General features: G+C 36.0%; 1 protein-coding gene across 1 annotated transcript in view; it reads right to left on the minus strand.

Annotated features, from left to right (window-relative positions):
- otog (otogelin) overlaps nt 1–13,972 on the minus strand; it is an 81,883-nt gene that overhangs the window by 50,677 nt on the left and 17,234 nt on the right. Inside the window, exons 18-25 of the mRNA XM_058077618.1 lie at nt 12,456–12,580; nt 10,770–10,982; nt 10,506–10,671; nt 8,657–8,731; nt 6,830–6,873; nt 5,179–5,344; nt 454–561; nt 22–160 (exon numbers count right to left, since the gene is read on the minus strand). Of these exons, the coding sequence (XP_057933601.1) occupies nt 22–160; nt 454–561; nt 5,179–5,344; nt 6,830–6,873; nt 8,657–8,731; nt 10,506–10,671; nt 10,770–10,982; nt 12,456–12,580 (1,036 nt within the window). The remainder of the gene's footprint in view (nt 1–21; nt 161–453; nt 562–5,178; nt 5,345–6,829; nt 6,874–8,656; nt 8,732–10,505; nt 10,672–10,769; nt 10,983–12,455; nt 12,581–13,972) is intronic.

A 13,972-nucleotide genomic window follows, 5' to 3' on the forward strand; every position in this document is an offset into this window, starting at 1 on the left:
CAGTAAATAAATGCTCATTACCTTTAGAAGATAAACTTGACATGCACCAACGTAGTCAAAGAGCAAGCCGTCAAAGGTTCTGTAATGACGATCCCCATACGTCGTACACATGGACGGACACGGGCGAAACGCACACTGGAACGTCCCGTGTTGGCAAACGCTATAAAAACAACAAGATTGCAACATCATTTTATTGTTTATTGTTGACTGACTGACTGACATTGCATTGCAAGGTTTTCATCGCCATGTTTAATTGAGCTAATGGAAGAAAAGTAGTGAGTATTTTCATTCATCCAAGAGTTTTATACAAGAGACTGTTTGTTCCCCAGCCTTTTCTGTCGTGTCATCATACGGTTATGATATCAGGTGACCAGGACATCAGGACTTTATACGCCAAATTTACAATTTTAGCACCACAATACAAGAAAACGTTGAATTCTGGTGCATACATACCACTGATGGCAAGGGGAAGACACTTTGTCTCCAGGGAAATATTCTTTTCCTTTCCACAGACACGGGCAGGATTCAGGCTCAAAGCATTCGTCTCCGTGTTTCAGGAAGCTGGTACGAGGAAAAAAAAAAAAATTGTTTTGTGAGCATAGAATAGAAATAAATAGCTAAAAAGGGGGCAGGAAATGCGATGCCCCGTTTTTGTGTCGACGCCAACCGAGAATTATTGGGTTCACTAAAGACTCAGTGAAGAGTCACCCCCCCCCCCCATCTGCAAGATAAATATGAGTCATATTGTGAGACCGCAAACAATAAAATGACAAACTGAATGACCCCCCCCCCCACCCCCCCATCCATCAAACCTCAGGTTCAAGTGACTCGAGTTACGGCCCGGATAAAATTGTGTTAACAGTTTCCTTTATTTACTTGCCAACTTGTTGGATCGATTACTAACATCGATGTCGCAAACATTTTCAGCTCCATTGCCCGAGACCAGCAATCTTCACTCGCTAAATGTACTGCAAAAAAGGTCAGTTGACTTTAGTTGACTTTAGTTTGGTTTAGTTTAGTTGACTTTAGTTTAGTTTAGTTTAGTTGACTTTAGTTGGCTTTAGTTTAGTTGACTTTAGTTGGCTTTAGTTTAGTTGACTTTAGTTTAGTTGACTTTAGTTTAGTTGACTTTAGTTGGCTTTAGTTTAGTTTAGTTTAGTTGACTTTAGTTTAGTTGACTTTAGTTGGCTTTAGTTTAGTTGACTTTAGTTTAGTTGACTTTAGTTTAGTTCACATTAGTTTAGTTCACATTAGTTTAGTTCACATTAGTTTAGTTGACTTTAGTTTACTTTCGTTTACTTTCATTTACTTTCATTTACTTTCATTTACTTTAGTTTTGTTTACTTTAGTTTAGTTGACTTTAGTTTAGTTTAGTTGACTTTAGTTTACTTTAATTTACTTTACTTTAGTTTACTTTAATTTACTTTACTTTAGTTTACTTTACTTTAGTTCACTTTAGTTTAGTTCACTTTAGTTTAGTTTACTTTAGTTTAGTTTACTTTAGTTTACTTTAGTTTAGTTTACTGTGGTTTAGTTTACTTTAGTTTAGTTTAGTTGACTTTACTTTAGTTTACTTTAGTTGACTTTACTTTAGTTGACTTTACTTTAGTTGACTTTAGTTTAGTTGACTTTGGTTTAGTTGACTTTACTTTAGTTTAATTTACTTTAGTTTAGTTGACTTTAGTTTAGTTTAGTTCACTTTAGTTTAGTTTACTTTAGTTTAGTTTACTGTGGTTTAGTTTACTTTAGTTTAGTTTAGTTGACTTTACTTTAGTTTACTTTAGTTGACTTTACTTTAGTTGACTTTACTTTAGTTGACTTTAGTTTAGTTGACTTTGGTTTAGTTGACTTTACTTTAGTTTAATTTACTTTAGTTTAGTTGACTTTAGTTTAGTTTACTTTAGTTTAGTTTACTGTGGTTTAGTTTACTTTAGTTTAGTTTTGTTGACTTTACTTTAGTTTACTTTAGTTTACTTTACTTTAGTTGACTTTAGTTTAGTTGACTTTGGTTTAGTTTACTTTACTTTAGTTTACTTTAGTTTACTTTACTTTAGTTTACTTTAGTTTAGTTGACTTTAGTTGACTTTAATTTAGTTTACTTTAGCTTAGTTTACTTTAGTTTGCTTTACTTTAGTTTACTTGACATTAGTTTAGTTGACTTTAGTTTAGTTTACTTTACCTTAGTTTACTTTAGTTTACTTTGCTTTAGTTTATTTTACTTTAGTTCACTTTAGTTTAGTTTACTTTAGCTTAGTTTACTTTAGTTTAGTTTGCTTTAGTTTACTTTACTTTAGTTTACTTTACTTTAGTTGACTTTAGTTTAGTTGACTTTAGTTTAGTTTAGTTCACTTTAGTTTAGTTGACTTTAGTTTAGTTTAGTTCACTTTAGTTTAGTTTACTTTGGTTTAGTTTACATTGGTTTAGTTTACTTTACTTTAGTTTAGTTGACTTTACTTTAGTTTAGGTTTGTTTTGTTTTGCACGGCCTTTCCCATCAGGGGTCACCACAGTGAGTCAATCACTTGTTTGATTTGGTTTAGTTTTTACTCCGGATGCCATTCCCCGAATCTGACGTGACTCTCTCATTCATCCAGGTTTGGAACCGACACTGGACATATCCAGTGACTGGTTGTTGGGGGGGGGGGGCCCAGTCTGGGAATCAAACCCGTTTACACGAAAAGCAGCAGCGTGTACCATTACACCCGTAGCGCCAACAGATTAATCCATCCATCTTCTTTACAGGGGCAACATCAGACTGGAGCTGTCCTATCTAGTCTTTGAACATGAACTGATGAACCCTGCTCGAACTGGATAGGAAACATTTTTATCAAGAATGGACACTCAGACTAGAGCTGTCCTATCTAGTCTTTGTACATGAACTGATAAAGCCTTCTCAAACTGGACGGGAAACATCTTCTCAAGAATGGACAAGAGCTGTCCTATCTAGTCTTTGAACATAAACCGATAAAACATGCTCGATGAGAGGCAAAATGTCGTCTTCAGACTATACACTCGGACAAGAGCTGTCCTATCTAGTCTTTGACCATGAACTGGATGGGAAACATCTTCTCAAGAATGGACACTCAGACAAAAGCTGTCCTATCTAGTCTTTGACCATGTACTGGATGGGAAACATCTTCTCAAAAATGGACACTCAGACAAAAGCTGTCCTATCTAGTCTTTGAACATGAACTGATAAAACGTGCTTGATGAGAGGCAAAATGTCATCTTCAGACTATACACTCAGAGGAGCTGTCCTATCTAGTCTTTGACCATGAACTGATAAAGCCTGCTCAAACTGGACGGGAAACATCTTCTCAAGAATGGACAAGAGCTGTCCTATCTAGTCTTTGAACATAAACTGATAAAACGTGCTCGATGAGAGGCAAAATGTCGTCTTCAGACTAGATGAAAGTTTCACTAGGGTGAAATTGAACCCCGGTTTCCTAGCTGTGAGGTCTGCGCGCTAACCACTCGTCCACCGTGCAGCCATGCCCATTCGACCATTGGCAAACAACTGCACATGTCAATCATCCCTGTAATCTGTTGACGGGGTCATTAACCAGGATGCAGTTCTTGAACCCCGCCTGTTCAAGCGTTATCACGATGACTTTTTGCTTGCTCTCACAGAACGAAACCACTTAACACTCCTTTTGGGAACGCGGCCAATCTGGATTAAAGGGATCGGATTAACCGTGAACAGGCCGGCTATGAGAACATTTGTCTCGTGGATCATCTAAGATTTGACCGAGGATGTCGTGGTTTTTGGTTATCGTTTAGATTAATCGAATAATTGATTAGGCACTAGACCATCTTTAGTTTAGTTTAGTTTAGTTGACTTTAGTTTAGTTGACTTTAGTTTAGTTGACTTTAGTTTAGTTCACTTTAGTTCACTTTAGTTCACTTTAGTTCACTTTAGTTTAGATCATCTAAGATTTGCCCGAGGATGTCGTGGTTTTCGGTTATCGTTTAGATTAATCAAATAATTGATTAGGCACTAGACCATCTTCAGTTTAGTTTAGTTTAGTTTAGTTTAGTTTAGTTTAGTTTAGTTTAGTTTAGTTTAGTTTAGTTTAGTTTAGTTTAGTTTAGTTTAGTTTAGTTTAGTTTAGTTTAGTTTAGTTTAGTTTAGTTTAGTTTAGTTTACTTTAGTTTACTTTAGTTCACTTTAGTTCAGTTTAGTTTAGATCATCTAAGATTTGCCCGAGGATGTCGTGGTTTTCAGTTATCGTTTAGATTAATCGAATAATTGATTAGGCACTAGACCATCTTTTAGTTTAGTTTAGTTTAATTTAATTTAGTTTAGTTTAGTTTAATTTAGTTTAGTTTAGTTTACTTTACTTTAGTTTAGTTCACTTTAGTTTAGATCATCTAAGATTTGCCCGATGATGTCGTGGTTTTCAGTTATCATTTAGATTAATCGAATAATTGATTAGGCACTAGACCATCTTTAGTTTAGTTTACTTTAGTTTAGTTTACTTTAGTTGACTTTAGTTTAGTTTAATTTAGTTTAGTTCACTTTAGTTCACTTTAGTTTAGATCATCTAAGATTTGCCCGAGGATGTCGTGGTTTTCAGTTATCGTTTAGATTAATCAAATAATTGATTAGGCACTAGACCATCTTTAGTTTACTTTACTTTACTTTAGTTTAGTTTACTTTACTTTAGTTGACTTTAGTTGACTTTAATTCACTTTAGTTCACTTTAGTTTAGATCATCTAAGATTTGCCCGAGGATGTCGTGGTTTTCAGTTATCATTTAGATTAATCAAATAATTGATTAGGCACTAGACCATCTTTAGTTTAGTGTACTTTACTTTACTTTAGTTTACTTTACTTTACTTTACTTTAGTTGACTTTAGTTTACTTTAGTTTAGTTCACTTTAGTTCACTTTAGTTTAGATCATCTAAGATTTGCCCGAGGATGTTGTGGTTTTCAGTTATCATTTAGATTAATCGAATAATTGATTAGGCACTAGACCATCTTTGCTTTAGTTTACTTTAGTTGACTTTAGTTTACTAAAGTGGAATTGAACTCGGGTCTTCTAGCAGTGTGGCCTGCGCTTAACACTCCACCACCGTGCAGCCACAATTTAATTATCTCCAAATTTCCAATCATCTATGGAAAGTTATTATCAGAACGCTAAGTGAGGCAGATGGGAGATACCAACTAAAACTCACCCGGCGGGGCAGACGCATCCACTCACACACGGTTCATGAGCAGAGCAGGTGAGGTTGAGCAGGTGAGATTCACAGGTGCGTTCACAGGCCACGCCTCTTCCTGGAAGATGGCCACTCTGACCCTCTGAACAGTTGTGGTACGACTGACCGTCTGGACACAAGCTACCTGCGGGAAGACCAACACTTGGTTATTGGGGGTCCTTTGGAGTAGGGATCCACCCATATGGGTTTTTCGGGGGGGCCGATGCCGATTTTTTCCTAGTCCTATCTAGTCTTTGAACATGAACTGATAAATCGTGCTTGACGAGAGGCAAAACGTTGTCTCAGAGGAGCTGTCCTATCTAGTCTTTGAACATGAACTGATAAAACGTGCTCGATGAGAGGCAAAACGTTGTCTCAGAGGAGCTGTCCTATCTAGTCTTTGAACAAAAAACTATAAAGCCTGCTCAAACTGGACGGGAAACGTCTTCTCAAGAATGGACACTCAGACTAGAGCTGTCCTATCTAGTCTTTGAACAAGAACTGATTAATCCTGCTCGAACTGGATGGGAAATGTCTTCTCAAGAATGGACACTCAGACAAGAGCTGTCCTATCTAGTCTTGAACGTAAACCGATAAAGCCTGCTGATACTGGACGGGAAACGTCTTCTCGAGAATGGACACTCAGACTATAGCTGTCCTATCTAGTCTTTGAACATGAACTGATAAAACGTGCTTGATGAGAGGCAAAACATTGTCGTCAGAATAGACACTCAGAGGAGCTGTCCTATCTAGTCTTTAAAGAAAAAACGATAAAGCCTGCTCGAACTGGATGGGAAACATCTTCTCAAGAATGGACACTCAGACGAGAGCTGTCCTATCTAGTCTTTGAACATGAATTGATAAAACCTGCTCGAACTGGACGGGAAACGTCTTCTCGGGAATGGATACTCGGACAAGAGCTGTCCTACCTAGTCTTGAACATAAATCGATAAAGCCTGCTCATACTGGATGGGAAACATCTTCTCAAGAATGGATACTCAGACGAGAGCTGTCCTATCTAGTCTTTGAACATGAACTGATAAAACGTGCTTGATGAGAGGCAAAACGTCGTCTTCAGACTAGACACTCAGAGGAGCTGTCCTATCTAGTCTTTAAACAAAAAACGATAAAGCCTGCTCAAACTGGACGGGAAACACTCAGCTGTCCTATCTAGTCTTTGAACATAAACTGATAAAGCCTGCTCGAACTGGATGGGAAACATCTTCTCAAGAATGGACACTCAGACGAGAGCTGTCCTAACTAGTCTTTGAACATGAACTGATAAAAAGTGCTTGATGAGAGGTAAAACGTCGTCTTCAGACTAGACACTCAGACAAGAGCTGTCCTATCTAGTCTTTGAAAATGAACTGATAAAGCCTGCTCAAACTGGATAGGAAATGTCTTCTCAAGAATGGACACTCAGACTATAGCTGTCCTATCTAGTCTTTGAAAAGGAACTGATAAAGCCTGCTCAAACTGCACGGGAAACATCTTTTCAAGTATGGACAAGAGCTGTCCTATCTAGTCTTTGAAAATGAACTGATTAATCCTGCTCAAACTGGATGGGAAACGTCTTCTCAAGAATGGACACTCAGACGAGAGCTGTCCTATCTAGTCTTTGAACACTTACCGATGTCTGCTGTTTGCAACACAAAGGTCCCATCCACACACAACCTGCAAGAAAAGACATTTGAAATTCATTATTTTTTTTAGCGTTTTTAACTATTTTACAAAAAGCAAGCGCACTGTTCTATGCCTCAGTCAGGACTAGCAGATTTCGAACTTTTTATGCCGCCTTCGCTTTCGAATGACGTACCGCTTTAGTCACAGGGCAGTGAATCTATCACTGGATTATTCAGCTTGTCTAAGAAAGAGTTTTATCGCTCATCTGATCAAACGTCATCATTTCATGCTCAAGGACTAGAAAGGACTAAGGTCAGGCTAGAGCTGTCCTTTCTAGTCTTTCCACATAAACTGATAAAGCCTGCTCGAACTGTACGGGAAACATCTTTTCAAGAATGGACACTTAAGACTAGAGCTGTCCTATCTAGTCTTTTAACACTTAGAGGAGCTGTCCTATCTAGTCTTTGAAACTGAACTGATAAAGCCTGCTCAAACTGGACGGGAAACATCTTTTCAAGAATGGACACTTAAGACTAGAGCTGTCCTATCTAGTCTTTTAACATGAAGTGTCCATTCTTCTCAAGAATGGACACTCAGACAAAAGCTGTCCTATCTAGTCTTTGAACATGAACTGATAAAACGTGCTTGATGAGAGGCAAAATGTCGTCTTCAGACTAGATACTCAGAGGAGCTGTCCTATCTAGTCTTTGAACATGAACTGATAAAATGTGCTCGATGAGAGGCAAAATGTCGTCTTCAGACTATACACTCAGACAAGAGCTGTCCTATCTAGTCTTTGAAAATGAACTGATAAATTCTGCTCAAACTGGATGGGAAACGTCTTCTCAAGAATGGACACTCAGACTAAAGCTGTCCTATCTAGTCTTTGAACATGAACTGATAAAACGTGCTTGATGAGTGCTAGTCTTCAGACTAGACACTCAGAGGAGCTGTCCTATCTAGTCTTTGAACAAAAAACGATAAAGCCTGCTCAAACTGGATGGGAAACGTCTTCTCAAGAATGGACAAGAGCTGTCCTATCTAGTCTTTGAACATAAACTGATAATACATGCTCAATGAGAGGCAAAATGTCGTCTTCTGACTATACACTCAGACAAGAGCTGTCCTATCTAGTCTTTGACTATAGACTGATAAAGCCTGCTCAAACTGGACGGGAAACATCTTCTCAAGAATGGACACTCAGACAAGAGCTGTCCTATCTAGTCTTTGAACATAAAAGTGCTCAATGAGAGGCAAAACGTTGTCTTCAGACAAGACACTCAGAGGAGCTGTCCTATCTAGTCTTTGACCATCAACTGACAAAGCCTGCTCGAACTGGATGGGAAACGTCTTCTCAAGAATGGACAAGAGCTGTCCTATCTAGTCTTTGAACAAGAACCAATAAAGCCTGCTCGAACTGGATGGGAAACATCTTCTCAAGAATGGACAAGAGCTGTCCTATCTAGTCTTTGAACATAAACTGATAAAACGTGCTCAATGAGAGGCAAAATGTCGTCTTCTGACTATACACTCAGACAAGAGCTGTCCTATCTAGTCTTTGACCATGAACTGATAAAGCCTGCTCGAACTGGATGTGGAATTTCTTCTCAAGAATGAACGTTCAGTATCTAGTCTTTGAACATAAAGTGCTGGAGACTAAGGCTGTCCTAGCTAGTCTTTGATCTTGAAGTAAACAAAAACCCTGCTTGGATGAGAGACTAAAGATCTTCCGAGACCAGAATAGTCCAATTAAGGATCGATTCAGTGAAACATGAACATTAAAGCAGTTCTTCTCATCGAGTTGAGGCGGAGACGGAGAGGAGGAGGATCTTACTGAACACCTGCTGATGTCATGATCACATCTCCGGGTTCATAATCAGCTCCAAGGAATGTGCAGGGACACTCATTCCTGTAAAACACCAAACACGGAATTGGACTTAGAATAAGCCGGATTTGTAAATACATGGTGTGGAAAGGGAAGCTAACATGCTACATGTCAGCCTTAGCGACATATGGGCCACACATTAGACCTCGGTCCTAAGTTCTCTCTCTCAGTGGTTATCGGATATCTGTGTTGTCCCGAGCCCTAAGTGGGAATGAAAGAGGTTTTTCACGGTGACTTCCTTGAAGTAATTCTAGTACATGGTAAGTAATGCTGCATTGGGACGGTTAAGAGTAAGTAAGGTGTATGTCTTTCACGGCGGGACAGCATGAATGGGAGAGCTCAATTAGTCAAGTCTCCCAGGTATTTTTTCGCAATATGGCGGGGATTTTTTTTTTTTTTTTTTGAAGCAAGACAGGGCACAACTTGATTTCTGGGTTGATTTAAAATGTCAATAAAGTCATAGTTGGTAAATAAATCAGATAAAAACCTTTATTAAAAAGCTATGTGACTGTTGGCCAGCCAATCACAGGGCACATATAGACAAACAACCATTCACACTCTAACCCTAACCCTAACCTTTTTTTGCTGTTTTTTTAAAGAAAAAAACAGCAAAAAAAGATTTTAATCGTTTTAATTATTATTATTTTATTTGAATTATAGTTGATTATTGTTTACATAATTATGTGTAATTATTTAATTTTCAGTATTATTTAATTATTGAATATTATATTCATATTCAGATTATTTAATATATGTCATAATTTTAAAAATTAGGAAATTTTCAAAAATTGGGTGGGGAAAAAATAACACATTGCAATGATAAGGTTAAAATATTATAAGAATGAAGTCAAAGAGGCGGGGTACACCCTGGACTGGTGGCCAGCCAATCACAGGGCACATATAGACAAACAACCATTCACACTCACCCATCAGCATTTTCTTTAAAAAAAAAACAGCAAAAAAAGATTTTAATTGTTTTAATTATTATTATTATATTTGAATTATTGGTGATTATTGTTTACATAATTATGTGTAATTATTTAATTTTCAGTATTATTTAATTATTGAATATTATATTCATATTCAGATTATTTAATATATGTCATAACAAAAAAATTGGGATAAAAAAAAAAAAAAGAATAAAGTTAGAGAGGCGGGGTCCACCCTGGACTGGTGGCCAGCCAATCACAGGGCACACATAGACAAACAACCATTCACACTCACCCATCAGCATTTTCTTAAAACCCTAACCTTTTTTTGCTGTTTTTTTAAGAAAAAAACAGCAAAAAAAGATTTTAATTGTTTTAATTATTATTATTTTATTTGAATTATTGTTGATTATTGTTTACATAATTATGTGTAATTATTTAATTTTCAGTATTATTTAATTATTGAATATTATATTCATATTCAGATTATTTAATATATGTCATAACAAACAATTTGGGATTTTTTTTTAAAAAAAGAATAAAGTCATAGAGGCGGGGTACACCCTGGACTGGTGGCCAGCCAATCACAGGGCACATATAGACAAACAACCATTCACACTCACATTCATACCTATGGACAATTTGGAGTCGCTAATTAACCTAGCATGTTTTTGGAATGTGGGAGGAAACCGGAGTACCCGGAGAAAACCCACACGGGAAGAACATGCAAACTCCACACAGAGTGGAATCGAACTCGGGTCTCCTAGCTGCGAGACCTGTGGGCTAACCACTCGACCACCGTGCAACCCCGATTTCACTGTCATGTTTTACATGAACATCGCTCGTGTTCGTCTTCAATCCCGCCTGACCTGCGCACACAAGTGTGTGTTCGTTCGTCGTAGAAGAGTCCCGTCGGGCAGACGCAGCCTTCCTCACACTCGTCCTCGCAGTGCGGCGAAGAAGAGATGGCGGAGCATCGGTGTTGACAGGACGACACACAGACGCCATACTGCATGGTGTTGGGACATGTGACCACTGCAGGGTTATAAAAATTAAAAAAAAATCAATAATCAGGTTTTAAGTGGGGGTATCTTGATGAATTATGGGACCAAAATAGCGCCCTGATCACTCACCACAGTCACGTATATGCGATCGGAAATCGATGATGACGGAGAATCTACGGCAGTGGCGAGCGTAGTGGGCGACGGCAGAGCAAAAGCAAGGTGTTCCGCATTTGCAAGTGTCCGAGCGACACTGGCGATGGAAAGGAACCGGACTGATGTACCCGTGACAGGGAGAGAACAGATCCTGGTTCAGTATATCGCACATCTCGGACGCGTAAGCCACTGAACACAAACAAGGAAGAGAGAGAAGAAAGCAGCGTTAAAAGGAACAGAGCAATTAGAGCAGGGGTGTCCTAACTTTTTCCACTGAGGGCCACATAGTGAAAAATGTATATTATGATTTTTTTTATGATTATGATGATTATGATTATTATGATTTTTTTAATTGGGACTTTTTTTTCTCTCAATATTTTGTTGTGTTTTTTTTATTTCTGCTGTTGTTGTTTTAATTAAAAAAAGATATTTTCAAATTTATTTTTTAATTATTTGATAAAATTTGCCCCAAATTAATTTTCCAAAAATGACAACTTTATTTTTTTTGTTTCTTCCTCATAATAATATGACTTATAAAAAGTAATGTTTTATTTAATATAAAAAATAAAAATGAAAATAAAAATAAAAATAAAAATAAAAATGAAAAATAAAAATGAAAAATAAAAATAAAAATAAAAATAAAAATAAAAATAAAAATAAAAATAAAAATAAAAATAAAAATAAAAATAAAAATAAAAATAAAAATAAAAATAAAAATAAAAATAAAAATAAAAATAAAAATAAAAATAAAAATAAAAATAAAAATAAAAATATTTCCAATTTTGACTTTATTCTCATATGATATGATATAATTTATATAATATGATAAAAAAATTCTCATAAGTTTATTGTCGTAAAATTGCAACTTCTTTTTTCTCCTGGTAGAATATTTTGTTTTGTTTTTTTATTTTTTTAATTTCTGCTGTTGTTTTTTAATTTAAAAAAATATTTCCAAATTTGACTTTATTCTCATATGATATGATATAATTGATATATATAATTGATATAATATGATATAAATTTTCTCATAAGTTTAGTGTTGTAAAATTGCGATTTTTTTTCCCCTCCTGGTAGAATACGATTTTTTATTTTAAGAATTTGTTTTTTTTTTTTTATACAGATGTTTTTTTTCATTTCTGCTGTTGTTTTTTTAATTTAAAAAATATTTTCAAATTTAACTTTATTTCATATAATTTGTCCAAAAACTAATTTTCAAAAAATTATAACTTTATTTTTTTTGTTTCTTTCTCATAATATTATGAATGCTACTAAAATTATGTTAAATTGTATCATAAGTTTATTGTCGTAAAATTGCTTCTTTTCTCATTAGAATATGATCTTTATCTCTAAATATTTAAATTTATTTTTGTAAAATTACTACTTCATTTTTCTTGTTTTTTTAAATTATCCAAATATTAAAATTTTCATCTTATATTCCCTAATCTAATTACTTTATTTCCATAATATTTGGACTTTATTTTTGTAACATTAGAATTTTTTCGGCAACCTAATTTTCCAATAACGACAAATGAATTGTTGTTTTTTGGGTTCCACGTCCAATATTGAAATAATACTAATACTAATACTAATACTAATACTAATACTAATACTAATACTAATACTAATACTAATACTAATACTAATACTAATACTAATACTGACCTGCCTGTTGGTGTGTGTCACATGGTTCCAGCAGGGGCGTGGTCAGGCTGAGCGTACATGCCGACGAGACCCTCCACGCATTTCCAAACAGTAGAGGAGTGCTTTCTATCATACCAGCAGGCGACCTGAAGGGGGGGGGGGGGGATTATATTATTATAATTATTATATTGGATAATAGTGTGTTAAGGCAACCATAGGGGTGTTATTTTATGTATGGAGGTCTCTAATAATGTTAAGAAGCATATTTAGAATATTGTAAACAGGTTACATGATCATATATACATGAAATACATTACCATTTCATACAGTAACAACTTGCAAGGCATCCTGGGAAGCCCGCAAGGATGTTACCCAGCATGTCTTGCGGGTTACATTTTGTTGCACTGTGAGTGAACACCTGTTTATGTTAAGTTATACTTTTCACCAAAGTAATTTATTTTGTTTTATGTGTTTCTCCTAATACCCCGCCTCTTGCCCGAAGTCAGCTGGGATAGGCTCCAGCATACTCCCGCGACCCTAACGAGGATAAGCGGAATAGAACACATTTATAGCAACACAGATTAATCTTGTTTTATGTTATTATGTCTACTATATTGGATAATAGGAGTGTTAAGGCGACTATAGGGGTGTTATTTCATGTCTGGAGGGCTCTAATAGTGTTAAAAAGCATATTTAGACTATTGTAAACAGGTTACATGATCATATATACATGAAATACATTACCATTTCATACAGTAACAACTTGCAAGGCATCCTGGGAAGCCTGCAAGGATGTTACCCAGCATGTCTTGCGGGTTACGTTTTGTTGCTTTTTCACCAAACTAACTTTATTTTGTTTTATGTGTTTCTCATAACACCCCGCCTCTTGCCCCAAGTCAGCTGGGATAGGCTCCAGCATACTCCCGCGACCATAATGAGGATAAGCGGAATAGAAAATGAGGATAAGCGGAATGGTACACATTTATAGCAACACAGATTAATCTTGTTTTATGTTATTATGTCTACTATATTGGATAATAGGAGTGTTAAGGCGACTATAGGGGTGTTATTTCATGTCTGGAGGTCTCTAATAATGTTAAAAAGCATATTTAGAATATTGTAAACAGGTTACATGATCATATATACATGAAATACATTACCATTTCATACAGTAACAACTTGCAAGGCATCCAAGGATGTTACCCAGCATGTCTTGCGGGTTATGTTTTGTTGCACTGTGAGTGAACACCCGCTTATGTTAAGTTGTACTTTTCACCAAAGTAATTTATTTTGTTTTGTGTGTTTCTCATAATACCCCGCCTCTTGCCCCAAGTCAGCTGGGATAGGCTCCAGCATACTCCCGCGACCCTAATGAGGATAAGCGGAATAGAAAATGAGGATAAGCGGAATATAACACATTTATAGCAACACAGATGAATCTTGTTTCATGTTATTATGTCTACTATATTGGATAATAGGAGTGTTAAGGCGACTATAGGGGTGTTATTTCATGTCTGGAGGTCTCTAATAATGTTAAA

This window comes from Doryrhamphus excisus, chromosome 7 (assembly GCF_030265055.1).
Source record: "Doryrhamphus excisus isolate RoL2022-K1 chromosome 7, RoL_Dexc_1.0, whole genome shotgun sequence".
Taxonomy (NCBI): domain Eukaryota; kingdom Metazoa; phylum Chordata; class Actinopteri; order Syngnathiformes; family Syngnathidae; genus Doryrhamphus; species Doryrhamphus excisus.